General features: G+C 39.9%; 2 protein-coding genes and 1 non-coding gene across 9 annotated transcripts in view; 2 read left to right on the top strand and 1 right to left on the bottom strand.

The window, feature by feature from the left end:
* Positions 1-1,183: 1,183 nt before the first annotated feature.
* epob (erythropoietin b) lies at positions 1,184-8,684 on the top strand. The gene is made up of 5 exons (XM_067399350.1): positions 1,184-1,199; positions 3,920-4,047; positions 4,126-4,212; positions 4,911-5,075; positions 7,659-8,684. Exons 1-5 carry the CDS (start codon positions 1,184-1,186, stop codon positions 7,821-7,823), a joined length of 561 nt encoding a protein of 186 aa, XP_067255451.1. The 3' UTR covers positions 7,824-8,684.
* On the top strand, positions 3,637-3,718 carry trnal-uag (transfer RNA leucine (anticodon UAG)). The gene has a single exon. It is a non-coding gene; the product is annotated as a tRNA-Leu (tRNA).
* Positions 8,685-11,752: 3,068 nt separating the features above from the next.
* Positions 11,753-12,702, bottom strand: part of nlgn2b (neuroligin 2b) — a 63,318-nt gene continuing 62,368 nt past the window's right edge. For all 7 annotated transcript variants that reach the window (XM_067399351.1, XM_067399352.1, XM_067399356.1 and 4 more), the window contains one exon: positions 11,753-12,674. In XM_067399351.1, the coding sequence (XP_067255452.1) occupies positions 11,753-12,674 (922 nt within the window). The remainder of the gene's footprint in view (positions 12,675-12,702) is intronic.

Consider the following 12,702-nt stretch of genomic DNA (forward strand, 5'->3'; position numbering starts at 1 on the left):
GAGATTAGCAAATTTGTGGGATATTCCTTTCATTTCTTAAGGCTGTAATCTAATCTCAGAGAGACACAAATGAGGAAGGATATGCAAATAAGGCTGAAAAAGCCTTAACTCTTTCTTTCTCTAACACGTATTCTCCATTGTATTCCCTTCTGTAAATTGTCTTTGGTTAATATTATGCTGGCAGTTATAATTTTGCAAAATGAATGGTAATTTTGCACAGCAATGGTAAATGAACTCAAGGGAATAAATTATATGATTCTTTCTTTCTTTGCTGCTGGTTTCTGTGCAAGATGGAAGTAGTATGGAGTATTTTCCTGTTCTGGAAGCACATGTGGCCCAATGTAAATGATCAAAGTCCCCTGATCCCAGGTCAGCAAAAACACTGACAAATCAGATGCTTTCAATATCCCTAACTATTACAGAGCCTCAGGCTTGGGAGTTTAACACATGTCCCTCAGTCTTAAATCAACACAAGGCCCAAATATACAACATCCAAGCTGCAGTAAGGTGTTCAGAAGACACTAGTGTTAAGGAGGGCCCCAGGGCCCGACCCATAATCCATGCGAGCAACCTGAGCAGGATAACCTATTTCTACAGCTGTGACCAAACGATGCTGGATTTAATTCAGTAGCCTATTTGTACACTAGATGGTGCTGGTGTCAAAAAAAAAAAAAAAAAAAAAAAAAAAAACCTAATCTTGACATTCTTCCAGTTAGAAGAAACATTCTTGAACAAATCTTGGATTATAACAGTTTTGATACGTAGGCTACAAAACATATTAAATAATCGTACAAATGAGCTGGTTTAAGCTGGTCTGCACCTTTTTCCCTTTCAACAAGACGTATGATGTAATATTTGTTTATAATTTTATTTATACGGTCACCAAATATTAGTGCTTCTGGGAAAGTTTAACAAGTTTGTCCCCTCAAACGTGAGACCACTTTCGTCACAGGACTGTACACTGAAAGTATATTGAGCAACACAGTGACTGCCAAACAGCGCAGACAGAACACACGCTGGAATACTATCAAGGACGCACGAGGAACAGGGTCATGAACGTGTCATATATAGTGCACTACGTGTTGTGCTGAAATCTGCACACATTGCGATCTGCAGATTGTGCAAAAAGGAACATAAAAGTCGGATTTAAGAACATTATGCATCTTAAAAATGCAGCTTGCGGATGCAAACGTTTTCAGGTAAGATTTTTTTTTTTTTTTAATCTAAGGTGGAGCTAAATTAAACAAAAAAATTGTGTGATGTCGTAATAATAGGCTACTCACGTTTGTATCCTTGCCATGTCGGTCAAACAATTCTAAATTGCATTTAAGTAGCCTATTAGTCCTGTTGTATTATTTTAGCCTATTTAATAGCTAGTTTATAACAGTCCTATGAACTCCTTTTTATTTATTTATTTATTTTTTTTTTTTGTAGAAACGTGATACTGTTATTCAAAAGTTTGGCTATGAAAGATTTTAAATTAGAGAAATTAATACTTTTATTCAACAAAACGTTTCTGTTTCATATCAGTGCTGTTCTTTTGACCTTCATATTCAACAAAGAATCTTGAAAAAAAATGTATCAGTGTTTCCACAAAAAATATTAAGCTGCAGCAAATATTGTTTTCCACACTTATAATAATGTAGGCCTAGTGGGGCTATGAATTAACTGGTTGAACCCACTGAAGGATTCCATTCCCTGAGTCGGTGCTTTGAGTCTGTCTGAACTATAAATTCAACGAACAAGGCATCTTTTGTTTGTGAAAGAACTGAACCTGCTGATGACTGTGCGACATTTTAAGTGAATATGATCGTCAAAGTAATTTGGTATGTTCAACTTGATGCGGTGCTGCGCAAACCGATCGTTATGACATTAAAGTACCGCAAGAACGATTCGAAAACATACGGCTCCTTCTGCTCTCGCGGTACTTTGATGTCATACACAGATCGGTCTGCGCAGCTTCACTTCAAGTCGAACACACCTATTCACTTGCCAGTTTCCACCACCTACTGTAACCACGCAACCTGCAGGAACCAGGAAATAATTCAATGAATGAATCTTTTTAGTAGCCCTATACTGATTCTAAATATTCAAGTTACTGCGGTGAATTAAAACCAAAGTCCCTTTAAAGGGATAGTTCACCCAAAAATGAAAATTTGATGTTTATCTGCTTACCCCCAGTGCATCCAAGATGTAGAGGACTTTTTTTCTTCAGTCGAATGCAAATTATGATTTTTAACTGCAACCGCTGCCGTCTGTCAGTCAAATAATAGCAGTGATTGTGAACTTGAACAATAAGAGTCGAAAAAACTTCCATAGACAAATCCAAATTAAACTCTGCGGCTCGTGACGGCACATTGATGTCCTAAGACACGAAACGATCGGTTTGTGTGAGAAACCGAACAGTATTTATATCATTTTTTACCTCTAATACACCATTATGTCCAACCGCGTTCAACTCTGACAACGGAAGTGATGTCTCGCGCTCATTGAAGTATATGGGCGAGACATCACTTCCGTCATCACAATGCGTTTTTTGACCTCACTAACAGGAAGCTGAACGAAGTTGGACATAGTGGTGTATTAGAGGTAAAAATTATATAAATAATGTTCGGTTTCTCGCACAAACCGATCGTTTCGTGTCTTAGGACATTGTGTCGTCACGAGCCGCAGGTTTCAATTTTGATTTGTCTAAGCAAGTTTTATTTACTGTTATAGTTGAAGTTCCCATCTACTGCTATTATTTGACTGACAGACGGCAGCGGTTGCAGTTAAAAATCTAATTTGCGTTCGACTGAAGAAAAAAAGTCACCTACATCTTGGATGCACTGGGTTTAAGCAAATAAAAATCAAATTTTCATTTTTGGGTGAACTATCACTTTAAGACAAGTCATTTCACTCGGCGGCCATCTTTGAAACGCCTCTCGGGCATCCTGGGCATCATGCAATCTCTTTGAATGGGGAAACATCAAATTCTCCAAAACTGTTCACCAACCTTACGATTAAATTTCATATTTGAAATCACCAATGAAATCTAACAACAACCGGCTCATAAATGTAGTTTCTAAACGCTCGAATCATGACAAAAAAACTATTTTTCAGACTGGACCAACCTAATGCGCATGCGCAGACCTATATGCGCGTCTCTTCAGAGGCGAGCGTATGACTGTTTTTATAGAAACCGGTGATTCTAACGGCCGCTGAAGTGACGCGATGACTTTACCAGTCAGTGATTGGCTCTGACTGGTAATATTGCGCCATATTGCGCGTTACACTTTCTCCCATTCAAAACAATACGAGTGACACGTCTTATGTTATTTTATAGTCTGATTAAAACCAAAGTCGTCTTATGTTATTCTATAGTCTTTGATTAAAACCCATCAACACTACACTGGAAAGCATTCCCCATGCAGCGAGCAGTATTAACAGTGTCAGTAGTGACACAGAATGATGAATCAGATAACTACATTCAGAAGATTTTATCCTGGAGAAAAAGAAACGAAGACTAGTCAAAGGCGCTACAATACACTAATAATTCCTGGAAAATGTAGTATTTGACCTGAACTGTGTAAAACGTGTTTTGCCTCGTCAATAGAATTATATGATTGAGCAACGTGTTGTAGCTGGACTTCCGTGGGTAGCGTGGCCGAGCGGTCTAAGGCGCTGGATTTAGGCTCCAGTCTCTCTGGAGGCGTGGGTTCGAATCCCACCGCTGCCATCACTTTAAATGTCTGATGTATCACAAAACTCTCATTTAGCATTAAACATTGTGCTTGTGTAACTGTATGTGAATGAACACCAGTAACCAATTAACAATACAACTTCAGATTAGGCAGTGAAGTTGCTTTGAATATGGGTCCATTTTTCATCTAATCTAGTTGGTCTGGTTGCAGTAACAGTGTCTCTCTTGTCTGTTCAGGTCTGGTGTCAGTTTTGATAGTGTTTGTGTGGCTGGGTGGAAACCAGGTCTCGTCCCTCAGACCCATCTGCGACCTGAGGGTTCTGGACCACTTTGTTCAAGAAGCTCGAGATTCTGAAGTCATCATGGTGAGGTTTCTATGTGATTCACACAGAATGACAAGTTATTTTCAGAAACACCACTTCATCTGTCTCTTGTTCTCTCAGCGAGGTTGCAGAGGAGGCTGTGGAGTGATGAAATCCTACTTTGTTCCTCTGACTAGAGTAGACTTTGCTGTTTGGGAACATATAGACGTGAGTCATAATGTCTATGTTTAAAATGACCAAATAGAGTGATGTAAAAGCATCATTATATTATATTATATTATATTATATTATATTATATTATATTATATATTTTTCATTTTTTGTAATTTTTATGTTATTGTGATAAAGCAGCATAAAACCAACATTAATACAACATATTACACAAACATCAATATCCATTCTGCACAAACTCATTCATTGATCAGTTAAAGGTGCTTTAACTCTATTTTACAGACTATTAAAGGGTTAGTTCGCCCAAAAGTCATTTATTACTTACACTCATGCTGTTCCACACCCGTAAGACCTTCATTAATCTTTGGAACACAAATTAAGATATTTTAGGTGAAATCCGATGACTCAGTGACGCCTCCATAGGGTGCAATGACATTTCCTCTCTCAAGATCCATAAAGGTACTAAAAACATATTTAAATCAGTTCATGTGAGTACAGTGGTTCAATATTAATATAATAAAGCGATGAGAATATTTTTGGTGCGCCAAAAAAACCCCAAAATAACGACTTATTTAGTGATGGCCGATTTCAAAACACTGCTTCAGGAAGCATCGGAGCATTATGAATCAGCGTGAACTAACACTTGAAAGCAAGTGTATTCTATTGTAAGCATTTTACAAAGCAGTGTGAAAGCATTTCTACTGACTGACAGACAGTAAAATCTATGTGTCCAGGTTCAGAGTCAGGCTGTGGAAGTCCAGACTGGACTGTCTCTGCTGGTTCAAGCCCTGAGTACAGCGAAGATAACAGTGAGCAACTCTCCTCTGGCCAGCACTCTGGATAACAACATCAGTAACATCCACAGCCTCGGCCAGATCCTGCACAGTCTTGATTTACAGGTATAGTAACGGCTGATGTCTATCAGAGCGAAGTCTTGTTTCTTCTTGACAGTTCTGACATCAACATCCAGCATGAACCTCTTTACTAATTTGGCATTCTAGGAAATTGTGTAAACGTGCAGGTTTAGTCAGGCTGCCCTTTAATTCCTCTCTCTCATGTTGGCTGCAGTCAAAGTGGCGGCGTGATTCTGGGAAGTGCGTTTTGTTTCCCCAAAGCTTGATAGTTCAGTGACTGTGAGGTGAAGTGCAGTGCTGTGCTGTGGAGCTGCATGTCTGTGTGTTTGCAGGCATGCCATAATAGCTGTCCGTGAGTGGCGGATGTTGCAATAGTAGGATACTGACCTTTTAGGGAACTTCGTATTTTAACCTACTTCTGTCATGAAAGTGCAAAATGATTTCAAGAACAGCTCAGCTTTAGACATGACTCTAAACTGCAGCGATAGCAATATATTAATGCTCAGGCAAAAGTTTGGAATAATTACGATTTTTTTAAATCTTAGACATGATCCATCAGAAATCATTCTAAAATGCCGATTTGGGGCTCAAGAAACATTTCTTACTATCAATGTTGAAAACAGTTTTGCTACTTTTTTTTTTTTTTTAATAAAAAGCTAAAAAAATAAATATATATATTTTTTTAGAAAACTTTTATAATTATAATTTTTTATAATTATTATTTTAATCTGTTTTATTCAGTGTTAACAATGAGATTATGTGGTTTTTATAATCAGTTAACACTGCTTTTGTTATTTTTCACAAGATGGACAAAATTTGTCACCAAAAAAGTCATTCGGTTTAACCAAAATCTCAGTTTTACCAAATACACTTTTGGTTATACCGAATGACAATATTTTCAAACAATGCTAACAGTCTGATATCTAGCTAGCTACAATCAAACATTTTTAAATTACAACATTTTCCATGTTTTATAGCGGTTGTACCAAATGACTTGATGGAAACATGCGTATGAGCAATTGAAAGCATTAATTTTTAAGAGAGAGTTAGTCACTTTGCTTCATGACCATGTGGACCTGTGCAGGTGTTTGAATGATGTCACATCCTGTCCAATGATATTGACCGCATGACTTGATCCAAAAAATTGTCCCTTTAAATTGGTTACTCCAAATGACATCAATGAAATGAATTTTTCTGGACATTCTTTCTCATAATAAAGCACGACTTGTACACATAATTTTAATACCAGTTTGCACTATGTTGATATATGATGTTATAAAATCATGCCAGAATAAAAATATATACAGTCATTACATTTTAAGATACACTATATTGCCAAAAGTTTTGGGAGGCCTGCCTTTACGTGCACATGAACTTTAATGACATCCCATTCTTAATCCGTAGGGTTTAATATGGAGTTGGCCCACCCTTTGCAGCTATAACAGCCTCAACTCTTCTGGGAAGGCTTTCCAAAAGGTTTAGGAGTGTGTTTATGGGAATTTTTGACCATTCTTCTAGAAGCGCATTCGTGAGGTCAGGCATTGATGTGGCTCACAGTCTCCGCTCTAATTCATCCCAAAGGTGTTCTATCGGGTTGAGGTCAGGAGAGCGACCCATTCTTTCACAAATGTTTGTAGAAGCAGTCTGCATGCCTAGGTGCTTGATTGTATATCACCTTTGGCCATGGAAGTGATTGGAACACCTGAATTCAATGATTTGGAGGGGTGTCCCAATACTTTTGCCAATATAGTGTATTTTAATCACAAATGAAATGGCTGTATTGGCCTTTGGACGGTTAAACCGAATGAACTTTTGGCACTTCAAAATCTTTAAAATACCTTTATATATAGCAAAATATAATTAAAACCTTTTAGTTTCAATAAAAGAGATCTAGTCTTACATACTTTGGATTGACCCATATATTATATATGTGTGTGTGTGTGTATATATATATATATATATATATATATATATATATATACACACACTCTGTCACTTTGATCAATTTAATGCACCCTAAACAAATTGAATAAAAGTATTATTATTATTTTAAAATTTTAAATTGTTTTTAACACTTACAATAAGAAATGTTTTTGAACACCAAATTGGCTGAGTATATATATATATAACGTTTTTGTAATTCAGAAAAAGCAATACATAAATAAAAAAAATGCCAGTTGAATAGACAATAGAGATGCCTAAATAATTGTATGTCTGGAGCCGACTTTGCTGATTTTATTGCAGTTAAAATAAGTAATTCAGTCTAATGGGATTTGCACCATAGTAAACACAGACCCAATATATGATTCATTGCTGTGTGTAACTATGAGAATGAATTAAAGGCCGCATCAGTATATATCAATCATCATCAGTGAACCATTCACACAGCGCTTAAATATAATGAATCATGCTTAAAATATAACACTTGAGTACAATACATGAAATGGGATGGGTAACTAGCTTAGTAGCCAAAGCCATTAGCAGTAGTCGATTTTACCAGTAGAAAACTGTCTTGGTTTGTTTTACGTGTTGTGACTATTTCACAAGGCTGATTTAATCACATTTTAGAGCTGCAGTACATTTTTGGGATGATCAATTTTCCCTAATGAGTCCGTTCTGTTTCCACAGCAGGCCAGGTCCACAGTTCTTCCAGATGATTCAGCTCCTGCCAGCTCACAGATGCAGGAGGTCTCCTCTCTCCCAGAACTTCTGCAGGTGCAGAGCAGTTTCCTGCGAGGGAAAGTCAGACTCCTGCTTTCAGCTGCACCAGCCTGCCAACGGCAAAACAGCTGATTCGAGCTCAGAGGAGCTCAGGAACTGTTTACAACAGTCAAGCACACACACACAAACCCGGACAAAAACGATTGATTGTGACTCGTTCCTCAATCTTAAAGAGCTTATACTGTCCGGGTGTCGCTCTTTAAATGATCTACTGCATTCAAAAGCCTGCAGTCATGTTTCTGGAGTATGCATCGTGTGCAGAGTGAAGCAAAACGGTAGTGACACCTTGACTTATTCAACAAGGCGAACATGGCAGAAGAACCTGCGGAGGAGCAGATCGGAGCCCACGAGTGGACTCGTTGCAGACTCAAAGGCTCATAGCGGTTTTGGCGAACAGCTTGTCTGGATGTAAGGCCACCTGGACTATAGTACACATGAGACACTTTTATTTAATTATCTTTGTATGTTCAGTTTTTTTTACACATCCATGAAATGTGCTGCTATTTGTTTGTTTTTTTAGTAAGCAATGTCACTTCTGAGTATGCATACTACAGGACACGTCCCTCTTTGTGAGATGTGTACATTTAACGGCAGGACCAAAGGTCTGTTTAGGGTTCAGCAGGGTTTGCCATGTGGACTCGACACTGCAAGGCTGCATACTGTGGTATGAAGTATGCTTCCACCTAGAGGACAAAACAACACGTTTAAATGAAACTGTACAGTAAGTATACATAAATAAAACAAGCAAATAAAATGGTTCATATTACTTTTAAAAGTAGACATAATTCAGCACAACATACAAAGAAGGAGACAGGCCTGTCTGTATGTTTAATAACCTTTTTAATGTTGTCCAGTTCAGATACACAACATACAGTGTGTAGTAGCCTGTATAGGAAATAGAAATATGAATTTCATTCTTTAGACCCGTTGCGGTCATACAGTCCCCTCATCAAGCCTTTTTTTTTCTTTTTTTTTTTTTTTTACGTTGCTGTAATTCAACAAAATGAAACTCAACAGGTGCAAGTCTTTTTTTTTTTTTTTTGGCGACCAAGCATTAATACTCAACAGTTGTGTTTTTTTTTTCTTTAAATCCTCTATAATACATAGGCAACCCAGACAAAAAGTATCACCATGTATGTCTGGTGAAAGTGTGCTTTATATGTCTGTCAGTTGCCGGTAGAATCATCTCTCTCCCTTTATTTTGTAGAAAAATATGAACTGTTTAAATTCTCTACTTTGAAATATATGCAGCTCAAATTCACAACAAAGAGATAAGCCAGAACTCTGTGAAATCCCACCCTTACTCCAACAAATCTCCAATGGTTTGGGTAACATTAAATTTCTAAGAACTTACAACCAGGTAAGAGAAAACAAACACCCCACAGTGTCATTTAGTCCACTGAAGCGTAATGAAGAACACCCAGGAGAATGACTCAAACAGCAGGCCTCTCGAAAAAAAAAAAAAAAAACAGGGCTGACTCGAGCGATTTGCATCCTACTGCCTCGTATGAGGAAATAACCCGAGCTTCTCCATATAAACTTTCTCATTTAACTCTCTCCAACAAAATATTCTGATTAGGACCTGAACGGTTCCACCCTCTGTTTTTCAAACGAAACAGAATCAGATGCAGCCAGCGATTCTTTTGTCCGCGGCATTGTCGGGTCTTGCAGCAAATTTGAATTCCAAATGCAATTATTCTCATCAAATGCGCTCATTCTTGACTCAATATATCCTCTAATGTGGATTCGCTTCATTCCCGCTTCCCTCAACATTCATTACGATTTAATTTTGTCAAAAAAGAAGCTTTAATATCTGTAAACCTTCAAATGAAAATCTAATAAGGGTCTTCAAAATCGCGGGTGGAGGGATGTGATTGGCTGAATGAGCTTGCACCTGTTTTTACAGTGGATACGATAGGCCGTGAACCCAACAATAAACAAAATATTTACAAAGACCATGTCATCTCTTACACTTATAAAAATGTACAGTTTGCATCTTGTGTTTTTCGTCATGGCATGACAGAAAGTGGTCTTGTGTGTTTTTCATCCACCCACCGACAAGAAACTCCAAAAACAAGACGACGAGAGAACAAAAAAATGGATGGAGATGAGATCGGTTTGCACAGTTGCTTGCGTTATGGATCATAAAAGTGTATTTCAGTGGCGTGAGGGGTGATGCCTCATCCACTGTAGTGTAGTATGCCTCTTCAGGCTGCGTTACGGTAGTGCATTTAGTTTCTGACCGCCACCGTGGCTCAAACCTGATGTACGAAGCTTCTAGAGTCAGTATCCAGAGCTCATTTAGAGGCCACATCTGTCCTGTTCCTCATACACACGCACTTACACGCAAATGCAAACGGCACGTCTCCCACTTCCTCTTGGCCGGATCGTTCTCGGCACCCTGAAAGAGAGATTTTGGAAAAACGCATTGTGAAGTGAGAGGTTGAATCAGAAGGTCTTATGGGGACTTGTGACAGGGCATATAACAAGATGTCCGCCTGATGACAAGTGAGCTCAAACTGAGATAATCACTCAAAGGTCAGTGTCAGTGAGGGGGAAGAATGTTCAGGACACATCATGAGCTCTCTTGGGCTCTAGATAAAAGAGAGAGACGGAGAGACTCCAGCTGTGCGGGGACGGGCGCAGGTGTTGATCCCGTCGCTCTGGACGTCCAACTCAGCAGAGTCCGAGTCTTTATGGAGAAACGGAGAGAAAGAGAGACAGTGAATGTTCCTTAACTCAATGTGGCGTAATGCGCGGGTTACTACAGAGGACTATACGAGCGGAGAGAGAGATAAAAAGGGATAAAAAAGGAGAGGAGAGGAGAGGATCGTGGATCTGATCAGTCCTTCTCTCTGAGATGAGCTTTGTCGTACAGCTTCCGTAATTATAAATGAAAAAAGAAGGGAACTATTTATCCTCTTTATTATCGTCAAGAATCAGTTTCATTTCCGGATACGACCATGTATCTACAGAGGGAAAAGAATCTCCAAATGAAGTGCACAAAATATAGCTGATGTAAAAAAAAAAAAAAAAAAAAAGAGAGAGAGAGACAGAGAAAGGAAGAGAGAGAAGACTATTGCAGAAAAGACAACAACAATAAAAAGACAAATAACGAAGAGTCTTGAATCTCAAAATGCGGAACAAAGATGTCCATTTTCCTCATAAAAAATAAATCATGCAAATTTCCCAAAGCGCAATCAAGGTATAAATTTAATTATTCTATATCTTTACTTTTTATATAGATATTTGTAGTAGTTGTATCTAGTTGTTCATTTCTCCCCATAGGCAAATAACAGTGACAGTGCAAAACAAAAAGCAAAAACAAATATAAAAACGAGAAAGATACCAAAGAAAACAAAAACAAATTTGGCACTTTTTTTCTCAATTCTGCAAATTCCTTGAATAAATCCAGTTCAGGCGATTCTCTCCACGTCCGTCCACAAGACTGCGTCTGATTGGACGATGATCACAGTACTTGGCACAAGAATGCTGGTAAAAATTAGATAGTAGAATCTTTTTTTTCATTCATAGCCTTATAAGGTTATCAATATTACATATTTTACACTTATGTTTTCTTGATTTATAAAACAGTCCGAAGTAGGAAAAACTGTTCTTTTTTGGGGGACTAGAAACAGCTACAGAAGAGCAGAAGAAGACTGTCGGGGAGAAGAAAAGAAAAAGAAAGAGAAAGACGTCAATGGAACGTGAGAAAAAAAAAATCAGGAGAAAAAATAAAACGGGGAGGGGATAGCTGCTGTATTGAGTGGGGGAAATGGCTGACGTTTCTCCACCCAAAACTTTCTCCGCTACTCAATCCAAGAACAAAAGGAGCAGGAAGAGTAAAACAAGAAAGAACGAGAGAGAAATAGTGTGTGCTGGGAGTGGACTTAAAAAGGAGAGGAGTGGTGGGATGGACAGTATCCATGTAGAGCACCACTCTTAGTACCGGAGGTCTGTGTTCCTATGCGTTTGGGGGCCTGGTCCCCTCCGAGGGGTTACTATACTCGTGTGGTGGAGTGCTGGTGGGGCAGGGCGTTGTTACTGTGCCCAGCACTTGGTGCAGGGGCAGGGGGGTAAGTGTTGAAGGCATGGAGGGGCTGCATGCCAGTGATGGTGCTGGGGATCATGGAAAGTGTGTTAGCCGTCATGAGTGGCACGTCCTCTGGGGCCCGCCGTAGTGCCAGAGTGTAGTCTGGCGGGCACACGGGTGGTCTCAGGGGCTCCAGGTCGCCGTGGAGACCACGTGGCGGAAGGGGCGTGCCGTGGTCGAGCTCCACCCTCTGCTGCTTCATCTGCAAGGACATTAGCTCCTCCTCCTGGCTCAGTGCCAGGTCGTTATGGGGCGGAGCCCCCACAATCCCGACACCCGGCCCCGCCCCACGTTGGGGCGAGAGGCGGCGATGGCGCCGTTGCAGCAGCTCGTGCCGTTTGTCACGTTTGTAGTACAATGCAGCAAAGGCCAGAACGTTGAGGAAGAGCAGCGACGCACCCACTGCTACCGTCACACTGAGCTCCGTCGAATAGTCCCTCGTGTCGCTCGGGAACGGGAAGCGTTCAGGAGGGTGTTCGGAACCTTCAAGGTCCGGGTCAGGCGGATAAGTCGAAACCGTGGGGTGGCGAGTAGAGCGTGTGCCTGGATTCTGGCCCGTGCCCTTCCAGCCAGTCCGGTGCGGGCCACCAGGCGGCAGTCGTGTGGTTATGGAGGTGATGATCTCCTCATGCAGGGTGTGGAGGTGAGGCACCAGCTCAAGCCAGAAGGCAACTTTGTTGGCACGGTAATTGTCCCGGATGCGAGGCTTCAACCCGATGTGGAGGTACTGCTTGTCTTTAGAGCTGAACTTGGTCCAGATAACTTCTTCAAAGCGATTGGGCTTAGTATGGATGAACTTGGTATCCTGTGGCACTGGAATGTTCGGATCACTGGAAAAAAAGTTGAAACAAAGTCAGA

The sequence above is a fragment of the Chanodichthys erythropterus genome, chromosome 10, assembly GCF_024489055.1.
Source record: "Chanodichthys erythropterus isolate Z2021 chromosome 10, ASM2448905v1, whole genome shotgun sequence".
Classification (NCBI taxonomy): domain Eukaryota; kingdom Metazoa; phylum Chordata; class Actinopteri; order Cypriniformes; family Xenocyprididae; genus Chanodichthys; species Chanodichthys erythropterus.

Excerpts from the sequence above, each read along its gene's own strand:
- epob (XM_067399350.1), top strand. Across the intron at positions 4,213-4,910 it reads CTGTTTGGGAACATATAGAC|GTTCAGAGTCAGGCTGTGGA; the intron begins GTGAGTCATAAT and ends CTATGTGTCCAG. Across the intron at positions 5,076-7,658 it reads TGCACAGTCTTGATTTACAG|CAGGCCAGGTCCACAGTTCT; the intron begins GTATAGTAACGG and ends CTGTTTCCACAG.